The 12,488-nt window shown below is 51.8% G+C and overlaps 2 protein-coding genes across 2 annotated transcripts in view; both read left to right on the top strand.

Moving 5' to 3' along the window:
• LOC144488708 (uncharacterized) overlaps positions 1–3,770 on the top strand; it is a 27,799-nt gene extending 24,029 nt beyond the window's left edge. The window contains exon 6 of the mRNA XM_078206801.1: positions 3,627–3,770. Within this exon, the coding sequence (XP_078062927.1) occupies positions 3,627–3,666 (40 nt within the window). The 3' untranslated portion in view covers positions 3,667–3,770. The remainder of the gene's footprint in view (positions 1–3,626) is intronic.
• Positions 3,771–5,396: 1,626 nt separating this feature from the next.
• ndufb11 (NADH:ubiquinone oxidoreductase subunit B11) lies at positions 5,397–12,116 on the top strand. Its single transcript, XM_078206803.1, has 2 exons — positions 5,397–5,638; positions 11,982–12,116. Exons 1-2 carry the CDS (start codon positions 5,459–5,461, stop codon positions 12,114–12,116), a joined length of 315 nt encoding a protein of 104 aa, XP_078062929.1. The 5' UTR covers positions 5,397–5,458.
• The last annotated feature ends 372 nt before the right edge of the window (positions 12,117–12,488 follow it).

Genomic DNA, 12,488 nt, shown 5'->3' with positions numbered 1-12,488 from the left:
AGTGTTTGATGGGGACAGTGTAGAGGGAGCTTTACTCTGTATCCAACCCCGTGCTGTACCTGTCCTGGGAGTGTTTGATGGGGACAGTGTAGAGGGAGCTTTACTCTGTATCTAACCCCATGCTGTACCTGTCCTGGGAGTGTTTGATGGGGACAGTGTAGAGGGAGCTTTACTCTGTATCCAACCCCGTGCTGTACCTGTCCTGGGAGTGTTTGATGGGGACAGTGTAGAGGGAGCTTTACTCTGTATCCAACCCCGTGCTGTACCTGTCCTGGGAGTGTTTGATGGGGACAGTGTAGAGGGAGCTTTACTCTGTATCTAACCCCATGCTGTACCTGTCCTGGGAGTGTTTGATGGGGACAGTGTAGAGGGAGCTTTACTCTGTATCCAACCCCGTGCTGTACCTGTCCTGGGAGTGTTTGATGGGGACAGTGTAGAGGGAGCTTTACTCTGTATCCAACCCCGTGCTGTACCTGTCCTGGGAGTGTTTGATGGGGACAGTGTAGAGGGAGCTTTACTCTGTATCTAACCCCATGCTGTACCTGTCCTGGGAGTGTTTGATGGGGACAGTGTAGAGGGAGCTTTACTCTGTATCTAACCCCGTGCTGTACCTGTCCTGGGAGTGTTTGATGGGGACAGTGTAGAGGGAGCTTTACTCTGTATCTAACCCCGTGCTTTACCTGTCCTGGAAGTGTTTGATGGGGACAGTGTAGAGGGAGCTTTACTCTGTATCTAACCCCGTGCTCTACCTGTCCTCGGAGTGTTTGATGGGGACAGTGGAGAGGGAGCTTTACTCTGTATCTTACCCCATGCTGTACCTGTCCTGGGAGTGTTTGATGGGGGACAGTGTAGAGGGAGCTTTATTCTGTATCTAACACTGTGCTGTACCTGTCCAAGGGAAGTGGAAGAACGGATATGTCAGGAAATAATGGATAGGTGCAGGAAAAATAGGGTTGTTGTCGTGGGAGACTTCAATTTCCCTGGTATAGACTGGAAATCGCTGAGACTGGGACTCTGAATGGGGAGGAATTTGTGAAATGCGTACAGGTGGGTTCTTTGGAACAATATGTAGATAGCCCGACTAGAGAGGGGGCTATACTGGACCTAGTACTGGGGAATGAGCCCGGTCAGGTCTTCAAAGTTTCGGTAGGGGAACAAGTGGCAAATAGTGACCACAATTCTGTTAGCTTTAGGATAGTGATGGAAAAGGATGAGTGGTGTCCCAAGGGTAAAGTGTTGGATTGGGGGAAGGCTAACTTTAGTGGGATTAGGCGGAAATTGGCAGCTGTTGATTGGGAGAGGCTGTTTGAGGGTAAATCCACATCTGGCATGTGGGAGTCTTTTAAGGAACAGTTGTTAGGGCTGCAGGATAGGCATGTTCCTGTAAAAAAGAAGGATAGGAAGGGTAGGATTCGAGAACCATGGATAACCAGGGAAATTGAGGGATTGGTCAAAAAGAAAAGAAGCGTATGTTAGGTCCAGGCAGCTAAAAACGGAGGGAGCTCTGGAGGAGTACAAAGAAAGTAGGAAAGAACTCAAACGGGGAATTAGAAGGGCAAAAAGGGGTCACAAAATGTCCTTGGCAGACAGGATTAAGGAGAATCCCAAGGCATTTTATTCATACGTTAGGAACAAAAGGGTTGTCAGGGATAAAAGTGGGGAATTATGCTTGGAGCCCAAAGAAGTAGGGGAGATCCTAAATGAATACTTTGCGTCGGTATTCACAAAGGAGAGGGATGTGTTGACTGGGAGTGTCTCGGAGGGGAGTGTTGAACCATTGGAGAAAATCTCCATTACAAGGGAGGAAGTGTTAGGTTTGTTAGAGAATATAAAGACTGACAAATCCCCAGGGCCTGATGGAATCTATCCAAGGCTGCTCAGGGAGACGAGAGATGAAATCGCTGGGCCTCTGACGCAAATCTTTGTCTCGTCACTGGACACAGGTGAGGTCCCAGAGGATTGGAGGATAGCTAATGTGGTCCCATTATTTAAGAAGGGTAGGAAGGATAACCCGGGTAATTATAGGCCGGTGAGCTTGACGTCCGTGGTGGGGAAGTTGTTGGAGAAGATTCTTAGAGATAGGATGTATGCGCATTTAGAAAGGAATAAACTCATTAACGATAGTCAGCATGGTTTTGTGAGAGGGAGGTCATGCCTCACTAACCTGGTGGAGTTTTTTGAAGAAGTGACCAGAATGGTTGACGAGGGAAGGGCTGTGGATGTCGTCTATATGGACTTTAGTAAAGCGTTTGACAAAGTCCCTCATGGTAGGCTGGTGAAAAAGGTTGGATCTCATGGGATAAAGGGGGAGGTGGCTAGATGGGTGGAGAACTGGCTTGGTCACAGAAGACAGAGGGTGGTAGTGGAAGGTTCTTTTTCCAGCTGGATGCCTGTGACTAGTGGTGTACCGCAGGGCTCTGTATTGGGACCTCTGCTGTTTGTGATTTATATAAACGATCTGGAAGAAGGTGTAACTGGGGTGATCAGTAAGTTTGCGGACGACACGAAAATGGCTGGACTTGCAGATAGTGAGGAGCATTGTCAGAAGCTACAGAAGGACATAGATAGGCTGGAAATGTGGGCAAAGAAATGGCAGATGGAGTTCAATCCTGATAAATGCGAAGTGATGCATTTTGGTAGAAATAATGTAGGGAGGAGCTATACGATAAATGGCAGAACCATAAAGGGTGTAAATACGCAGAGGGACCTGGGTGTGCAAGTCCACAGATCCTTGAAGGTGACGTCACAGGTGGAGAAGGTGGTGAAGAAGGCATGTGGCATGCTTGCCTTTATAGGATGGGGCATAGAGTATAAAAGTTGGGGTCTGATGTTGCAGATGTATAGAACGTTGGTTCGGCCGCATTTGGAATACTGCGTCCAGTTCTGGTCACCACACTACCAGAAGGACGTGGAGGCTTTGGAGAGAGTACAGAGGAGGTTTACCAGGATGTTGCCTGGTCTGGAAGGGTTTAGTTATGAGGAGAGATTGGGTAAACTGGGGTTGTTCTCCCTGGAAAGACGGAGGATGAGGGGAGACTTAATAGAGGTGTATAAAATTATGAAAGGCATAGATAGGGTGAACGGTGGGAAGCTTTTTCCCAGGTCGGTGGTGACGTTCACGAGGGGTCATAGGTTCAAGGTGAAGGGGGGGAGGTTTAACACAGATATCAGGCGGACATATTTTACACAGAGGGTGGTGGGGGCCTGGAATGCGCTGCCAGGCAAAGTGGTGGAGGCGGACACACTGGGAACGTTTAAGACTTATCTAGACAGCCATATGAATGGAGTAGGAATGGAGGGATACAAAAGAATGGTCTAATTTGGACCAGAAAGCGGCACGGGCTTGGAGGGCCGAAGGGCCTGTTCCTGTGCTGTATTGTTCTTTGTTCTTTGGGAGTGTTTGATGGGGACAGTGTAGAGGGAGCTTTACCCTGTATCTAACCCCGTGCTGTACCTGTCCTGGGAGTGTTTGATGGGGACAGTGTAGAGGGAGCTTCACTCTGTCTCTAACCCCATGCTGTACCTGTCCTGGGAGTGTTTGATGGGGACAGGATTGGTGGGGGTGTTAGGAATTGGGTGTGGGTGCAGTTAGTGATGTTCACGATTGTGAATTGTGTTTCAAACAGGACGGGAACAAAGAGTCGAATCCTTCCGGAACATGTGTGAAGAGGCTGCGGGAGACGCCGGCGTGTGGGGAATCGAGGAATAATATCAGAAAAATTGAATTATTTTAATGAAGGCACTTAGTGATAATAAACAGTCAGAGCAGAGTGAGTGTCTTCCATCTGTGTCCTGTTTTCTGTTATCTCTCTACCCCAGGGTCCATGCTATTGGCTGAAGGTGGCACGGTGGCGCAGAGGTTGGCGCTGCTGCCTCACAGCGCCAGGGACCCGGGTTCGATTCCCGGCTTGGGTCACTGTCTGTGTGGAGTCTGCACGTTCTCCCCGTGTCTGCGTGGGTTTCCTCCGGGTGCTCCGGATTCCTCCCACAGTCTGAAAGATGTCTCTGAATGGGCAGAAAGCATTCTGAAGGGAGAGGGTACATATTGGTACTAATGACATAGGCAGGAAGAGTGATGAGGTCCTGCAGCAGCAGTTTAGGGAGTTTAGTAGAAAGTTAAAAAGCAGGAACTCAAGGGTTGTAATCTCAGGATTACTCCCTGTGCCCCGTGCCAGTGAGGCTAGAAATAGGAAGATAATGCAGCTCAACACGTGGCTAAACAGCTGGTGTAGGAGGGAGGGTTTCAGATATCTGGACCATTGGGGTCTCTTCCGGGGCAGATGGGACCTGTACAAGAAGGATGGGTTGCATCTAAACTGGAAGGGCATAAATATTCTGGCCGGGAGGTTTGCTAGTGTCACACGGGAGGATTTAAACTAGTTTGGCAGGGGGGGTGGGAACCAAAGCAAAGGTGAATTAGCTGAAGGGGAACCAGAGAGTAGGGCCAGTAAGACTCAGAGAAACAGCAGGCAGGATGGGATTGCAAATCAGAGAGGGTCTGGTGGATTGAAGTGCATTTGTTTCAATGCGAGAAGTGTAACAGGTAAGGCAGATGAACCTAGAGCTTGGATTCGTACTTGGAACGATGATGTTGTTGCCATTATAGAGACTTGGTTAAGGGAAGGACAGGATTGGCAGCTTAACATTCCAGGATACAGATGTTTCAGGCATGATAGAGGGGGATGTAAAAGGGGTGGGGGAGTTGCACTACTGGTTAAGGAGAATCCACCTAAACTGCACATCTTTGGACACTAAGAGGCAATTTAGCATGGCCAATCCACCTAACCTGCACATCTTTGGACACTCAAGTGTCCAAAGATGTGTAGGTTAGGGGCATTAGCGGGGTAAATATGTGGGGTTAGGGGGATAGGGTCTGGGTGGGATACACTGTTGGAGAATTGGTGCAGAGTCGACGGGCCAAATGGTCTTCTTATGCACTGTTGGAATTCCATGAGTTTGAAATGGGGCGCAATATATGCACCCCATATCGTTGCCAAAATGTGCAGAGGGAGATGGCGGGGTGGGGGTAATGGTACTCGCTGAGCTGCCCATTTGGAGAGCTTGTGCAGACCTGATGGGCCAAATGGCCTCCTCCTGAGCTGTAACGATTGTAAATTGGTGAGGCTCTGGCACGGGAACCACCGTGGCCACTCCAGGAATTGAGATCTTGCACATCCCCCCTCCTATCCCCTGACAGTGAAGGGGCCGAGTGGCCAGAGAAGTGGACACAAAGTGAAGCTGAGGTATCTTTTCTGCCGGCCAAATACTAATTGAGAGCCGGGGACCGGTGCCTTTAAGGCCCCGCCGCTGACGTCAGGCCATATTCCACCACCCAGATTGGTGATGATTGGCCAGCGTGTGGGTGGCGCGGGTTCCGATTGGTCCCAGTCGCTGTCGATCAGGGCAGGGGGCGGGGCTGGTTAAAGGGGAGGGGCCCCCAGCGTTCCGGCAGCGCAAGATGGCGGCGCTGCTCCTTCGGCTATCGCTGCGGCGCTGCCGCCTCCCGGCTTCCCGCCGGCTGCTCAGCAACTCCCTCCCGGCCTCGGCCCCGGGCTCGGCCTCCGCTCTGGCCGGCCCGCAGCACCAGCCGCTCGGATACGGGGACGCCGAGCAGCCGGAGGTCAACCTGTATGACAAGGTGAGGGGGAGATCACCCCAAAATAACCCTGAAACCCCCCAAAAAACCCTAAACCCCCCAAAATAACCCTGAAACCCCCCAAAAATAACCCTGAAACCCCCCAAAAATAACCCTGAAACCCCCCAAAAATAACCCTGAAACCCCCCAAAAATAACCCTAAAAAAACCCAAAATAACCCCTAAAACTCCCAAAATAACCCCAAAACTCCCAAAACTCCTCGATAACCCCCCAAAATACCCCCCCTCCCCACCTGTATGACAAGGTGAGGGGGAGATAACCCCAAAATAACCATAAAACTCCCCAAAATAACCATTAAAAACCCCCAAATAACCCCAAAACTCCCAAAATAACCCCTAAAACCCCCAAAACTCCTCAATAAACCCCCAAAATACCCCCCCTCCCCACCTGTATGACAAGGTGAGGGGGAGATAACCCCAAAATAACCATAAAACTCCCCAAAAAACCCTAAACCCCCCAAAAATAACCCTAAAGCTCCCAAAATAACCCCCAAAACGCCTCTATAACCCCCCAAAATACCCCCCCAACCTGTATGACAAGGTGAGGGGGAGATCACCCCAAAATAACCCTAAAAAAAACCCAAAATAACCCCCCAAAATACCCCCCATAAAACCTGTATGACAAGGTGAGGGGGAGGTAACCCCAAAATAACTATTAAAAACCCCCAAAAAACCCTAACCCCCCCCAAAAATAACCCTAAAACTCCCAAAATAACCCCCAAAACTCTATAACCCCTAAAATACCCCCCCAAAACCTGTATGACAAGGTGAGGGGGAGATAACCCCCCAAAATAACCCTAAAAACTCCCAAAATAACCCCCAAAACTCTATAACCCCTAAAATACCCCCCCAAAACCTGTATGACAAGGTGAGGGGGAGATAACCCCCCAAAACCCCAAAATAACCCTAAAAACTCCCAAAATAACCCCCTAAACTCCTCGATAACCCCCCCAAAAGACCCCCCAAACCTGTATGACAAGGTGAGGGGGAGATAACCCCAAAATAACCCTAAAACTCCCCAAATAACCCTATAAACGCCCTAAAACTCCCCAAATAACCCCCAAAACTCCTCTATAACCCCCCAAAATACCCCCCGTAACCTGTATGACAAGGTGAGGGGGAGATCCCCCCACAATAACCCTAAAAAAACCCAAAATAACCCCTAAGACTCCCAAAATAACCCCCAAAACTCCTCGATAACCCCCCAAAATACCCCCCCAACCTGTATGACAAGGTGAGGGGGAGATAACCCTAAAATAACCATTAAAAAAACCCCAAAACTCCCCAAATAACCCCCAAAACTCTATAACCCCTAAAATACCCCCCCAAAACCTGTATGACAAGGTGAGGGGGAGATACCCCCACAATAACCCTAAAAAAAACCCAAAATAACCCCTAAAAGCTCCCAAAATAACCCCCAAAACTCCTCTATAACCCCCCAAACCTATATGACAAGGTGAGGGTGAGATAACCCCAAAACAACCCTAAAAACTCCCAAAACTCTAAAATCCCCTAAAATACCCCCCCCCCCCGCAACCTGTATGCCAAGGTGAGGAGGAGATAACCCTAAAATAACCCCAAAACTCCCAAAATAACCCCCAAAACGCCTCTATAACCCCCCTAAAATACCCCCCCTAACCTGTATGACAAGGTGGGGGGGCGATAACCATAAAATAACCCTAAAAAGCCCTAAAACTCCTCTATAACCCCCTAAAATACCCCCCCCCAACCTGTATGACAAGGTGAGGGGGAGATAACCATAAAACCCCCCTATAATCCCAAAATGCCCCCCTTAAAACCCGTATGAGAAGGTGAGGGAGAGAGAACCCCAAAATAACCATAAAAACTCCCAAAGGAACCCCAAAAATTCCTCTACAACCCCTAAAATACCCCCCAAAAAACCCTGTATGATAAGGTGAGGGGGAGATGACCCTAAAATAACCAATATCCAAAGATGTGCGGGTTAGGTTGATTGGCCAGGTTAAAAAAAAAATTAAAATTGCCCCTTAGAGTCCTGGGATGCGTAGGTTAGAGGGATTAGCGGGTAAAATATGTGGGGGTAGGGCCTGGGTGGGATTGTGGTCGGTGCAGACTCGATGGGCCGAATGGCCTCCTTCTGCACTGTAGGGTCTCTATGATTTCTATGAACCCGATTAAACCCCTCTAAAACTCTTAAAACCCCCAAAACATCCTCTTCAACCCCTCTTAAAATCTATGCGTCACGGCGACGGGGAAAACCGCAAAGTCCCATTAAAAACCCTGAATAATCCAATTAAAACCCCCAAAACTCCTTAACCCTAAAATATCGTCTCAACACCCGCCCCCCCCCTTAAAACCTGTATCACAAGGGTGAGGTGACAAGACCCCTTAAACCCTTAAATCCCATTGAACCCCCAAATCCAAAACACCCTAAACCCTTAAAATTCCATTTAAAACCCCGAAACAAAATACTGTAATAAATCCCCTCCCATTAAAACACCTTAAAAATCCCCCAAACTCCCTCCCTGCGATTCCTCACCCTGCTGAATAACCCTCAGGGGGTGACGCTCTCCTCAGTCCATCAGCTCAGCGGCACTGGGGGGGGGTTCGGTGATGCCCTACCCTGAGGAATCGCCACACCTCTGTGAGCCACCCCCCCCACGGTTGATCACCCAGTGCAGACTGACGATTCCCCCCACGGTCGATTTCTCAATAGGCCAGGCGATTCCCCCCCCCATGGTTGGTCATCCACTGGGGACTGGCGATTCCCTCCATGATCAATCGCCCGGCGGGATCTATTCCCTCCCTCCCCCCCCCCCCCCCCCCCCCACACCGCTCCCAATGATGCCTCCCGTAGTTAATCAGCTGGCATTGAAGATTGGACGGGACCAGGGTGCCAAGATTCACCTCCCCGATCGCCACCCTGCCGGCTATTGAACTCGGGAGGCCATCGTGGAACAGGCCGATCCACGTCACCAGGTTGCTGACGATGCCCCGCCGTGTCGAATATCTGCAGCGGGACCGTGCCCCCCCCCGGGGGGATGGATGCAGGGGCTGGCGAGGTTGGCACTGACGCACCTACCCCAGGCGGATTGGAGGGGCTCCCTCCACTTCCTCCGCCATCAGTTAGCGCTGTGAGCCCCAGCGTTAATCTTTCGGGACGGTGGAAAGGGGGGTGTCTGAGCAGCTGGACGGTGGACAGGGGGGTGTCTGAGCAGCTGGACGGTGGACAGGGGGGTGTCTGAGCAGCTGAAGGAGCGTGGCCACTTCTGGCTGCTTAAACCCGGGGCGCTCCATGTGCCTTCATCCATGTTTGTTTGTGTTCCTCGCGCTCCAGTTACAGAGGTCCAAGGAGAGAAAGTGGGACACGGAACTGTCAGGGGAGCCGGAATCTTTGCCAGCTTTGTCCGTGCCTGATCCAGATTGGTATCCCCCAGGAATTCTGTGGATAAATTCAGCTGTGCCACGGAGGCAGCTTAACCAGCCGAGTGCCGGAAAACGCTGCGAATAAGCATGTCTGCTCCAGGGGCCGTCTGTTCTGCATTCTGGAAGGAGCGCAGAGATGGCAAAAGCAGGAGGAGGCCATTCAGCCCCTCTCTCTCTCTCAGCCCCTCTCTCTCTCTCTCAGCCCCTCTCTCTCTCTCAGCCCCTCTCTCTCTCTCTCAGCCCCTCTCTCTCTCTCTCTCAGGCCTGTTACACAGGAACAGGAGGAGGCCATTCAGCCTCTCTCTCTCTCTCAAGCTTGTTACACAGGAACAGGAGGAGGCCATTCAGCCTCTCTCTCAGGCCTGTTACACAGGAACAGGAGGAGGCCATTCAGCCCCTCTCTCAGGCCTGTTACACAGGAACAGGAGGAGGCCATTCAGCCCCTCTCTCTCTCTCGAGCTTGTTACACAGGAACAGGAGGAGGCCATTCAGCCCCTCTCTCTCTCGAGCTTGTTACACAGCAACAGGAGGAGGCCATTCAGCCCCTCTCTCTCAGGCCTGTTACGCAGGAACAGGAGGCCATTCAGCCCCTCTCTCTCAGGCCTGTTACGCAGGAACAGGAGGCCCATTCAGCCCCTCTCTCGATCCTGTTACACGGGAACAGGAGGAGGCCATTCAGCCCCTCTCTCTCACGAGCCTGTTACACAGGAACAGGAGGAGGCCATTCAGCCCCTCTCTCGATCCTGTTACACAGCAACAGGAGGAGGCCATTCAGCCCCTCTCTCTCTCAGGCCTGTTACACAGGAACAGGAGGAGGCCATTCAGCCCCTCTCTCTCTCAGGCCTGTTACACAGGAACAGGAGGAGGCCATTCAGCCCCTCTCTCTCACGAGCCTGTTACACAGGAACAGGAGGAGGCCATTCAGCCCCTCTCTCTCGAGCTTGTTACACAGGAACAGGAGGCCCATTCAGCCCCTCTCTCTCCGGCCTGTTACACAGGAACAGGAGGAGACCATTCAGCCCCTCTCTCTCCAGCCTGTTACCCAGGAACAGGAGGAGGCCATTCAGCCCCTCTCTCTCTCAGGCCTGTTACACAGGAACAGGAGGAGGCCATTCAGCCCCTCTCTCAGGCCTGTTACACAGGAACAGGAGGAGGCCATTCAGCCCCTCTCTCTCGAGCTTGTTACACAGGAACAGGAGGAGGCCATTCAGCCCCTCTCTCTCTCAGGCCTGTTACACAGGAACAGGAGGAGGCCATTCAGCCTCTCTCTCTCGAGCCTGTTACACAGGAACAGGAGGAGGCCATTCAGCCCCTCTCTCTCGATCCTGTTACACAGGAACAGGAGGCCCATTCAGCCCCTCTCTCGAGCTTGTTACACAGGAACAGGAGGAGGCCATTCAGCCCCTCTCTCAGGCCTGTTACACAGGAACAGGAGGAGACCATTCAGCCCCTCTCTCTCCAGCCTGTTACACAGGAACAGGAGGAGGCCATTCAGCCCCTCTCTCTCTCAGGCCTGTTACACAGGAACAGGAGGAGACCATTCCGCCCCTCTCTCTCCAGCCTGTTACACAGGAACAGGAGGAGGCCATTCAGCCTCTCTCTCTCAGGCCTGTTACACAGGAACAGGAGGAGGCCATTCAGCCCCTCTCTCTCTCAGGCCTGTTACACAGGAACAGGAGGAGGCCATTCAGCCCCTCTCTCGAGCCTGTTACACAGGAACAGGAGGAGGCCATTCAGCCTCTCTCTCAGGCCTGTTACACAGGAACAGGAGGAGACCATTCAGCCCCTCTCTCTCCAGCCTGTTACACAGGAACAGGAGGAGGCCATTCAGCCCCTCTCTCTCTCAGGCCTGTTACACAGGAACAGGAGGAGACCATTCAGCCCCTCTCTCTCCAGCCTGTTACACAGGAACAGGAGGAGACCATTCAGCCCCTCTCTCTCCAGCCTGTTACACAGGAACGGGAGGAGGCCATTCAGCCCCTCTCTCTCTCGAGCCTGTTACACAGGAACAGGAGGAGGCCATTCAGCCTCTCTTGAGTCTGTTACACATTGACCAGTTCCCCTACCAAATATTTCAAACTCCTGACCAGATTGCCCCTGTAACTGTCCAAATTTCAGGCACTGCAAACTGAGTTTGCATTTAATCTCCACACACAAACTAGAAGCAGGAGGAGGCCATTCGGCCCTTCGAGCTGCTCCCCCATTCATTTTGATCACGGCTGATCATCAAATTCAATATCCTGATACCCCCCTTCCCCCCATATCCCTCGATCCCTTTCGCCCCAAGAGCGATATCTAATTTCTTCCTGAAATCACACAATGTTTTGTCCTCAGCTACTTTCTGTGGGAGTGAATTCCACACATTCACCACCCTCTGGGTGAAGAAATTTCTCCTCACCTCAGTTCTAAAAGGTTTATCCCTTATCCTCAAACTATGACCCCTAGTTCTGGACTCCCCCCACCATCGGGAACATTCTTTCTGAATCTACCCTGTCTAACCCTGTTAGAATTTTATAAGTTTCTATGAGATCCCCTCTCACTCTTCTAAACTCCAGTGAATATAATCCTAACCCACTTAGTCTCTCCTCATACGACAGACCTGCCATCCCAGGAATCAGGGTAAACCTTCGCTGTGCTCCCTCTATAGCAAGGACATCCTTCCTCAGATAAGGAGACCAAAACTGCACACAATACTCCAGGTGTGGCCTCACCAACACCCTGTACAATTGCAGCAAAACATCCCTATCCCGATACGCAAATCCTCTCACTATGAAGGCCAACATACCATTCACCTTCTTTACTGCCTGCTGTACCTGAGGGCTCTGTGGCGGGGGATTAAAACTGACCCTTGTTCAGGCTGCGGAATAGATTGAGGCGAATGTTGTCATTTAATTCTCTTCCTCTCTCCTTCTCCCTGTCAGAATCCCGAGTATCACGGCTTCAGTTCGGACCCCGTGGTTGACGTCTGGAACATGAGATTGACGTTTTTCTTTGGCATCTCGGTGGCGATTGTGATGGGCTCACTTTTTGTTTATTACCTGCCGGACCGTGGGTGAGTCTGGCTTCGTTTTGGTTGGCGGGCTCGGGTGGAGCTCCACAGGCGGCTTTGTCCCTCGCTTCCCCTGGTGATGGAATTGCGCGCGAGGGTTTGTGAGTGTGCAAGTGTGAGGGGGTAGAGTGTGGGGGTGTGGACGCACGCGAGGGATACAGTGTGTGTGTTTGTATGGGCCAGGGCCGCATGTGCTCGCACACGCATGTGCCTGTACTTGCTCGCGCGCCTGTTCTCGCTCGCGCGCGCGCCTGTTCTCGCTCGCGCGCGCGCCTGTTCTCGCTCGCGCGCGCGCCTGTTCTCGCTCGCGCGCGCGCCTGTTCTCGCTCGCGCGCGCGCCTGTTCTCGCTCGCGCGCGCGCCTGTTCTCGCTCGCGCGC

Source organism: Mustelus asterias, unplaced genomic scaffold (genome assembly GCF_964213995.1).
Source record: "Mustelus asterias unplaced genomic scaffold, sMusAst1.hap1.1 HAP1_SCAFFOLD_1797, whole genome shotgun sequence".
In the NCBI taxonomy this organism is placed as follows: Eukaryota; Metazoa; Chordata; class Chondrichthyes; order Carcharhiniformes; family Triakidae; genus Mustelus; species Mustelus asterias.
The sequence above is the reverse complement of the archived record's forward strand: the minus strand, read 5'-3'. Positions and strand labels throughout refer to the sequence as shown.

Excerpts from the sequence above, each read along its gene's own strand:
- ndufb11 (XM_078206803.1), top strand. The coding sequence starts at position 5,459 with ATGGCGGCGCTGCTCCTTCGGCTATCGCTGCGGCGCTGCCGCCTCCCG. Across the intron at positions 5,639-11,981 it reads AGGTCAACCTGTATGACAAG|AATCCCGAGTATCACGGCTT; the intron begins GTGAGGGGGAGA and ends TCTCCCTGTCAG.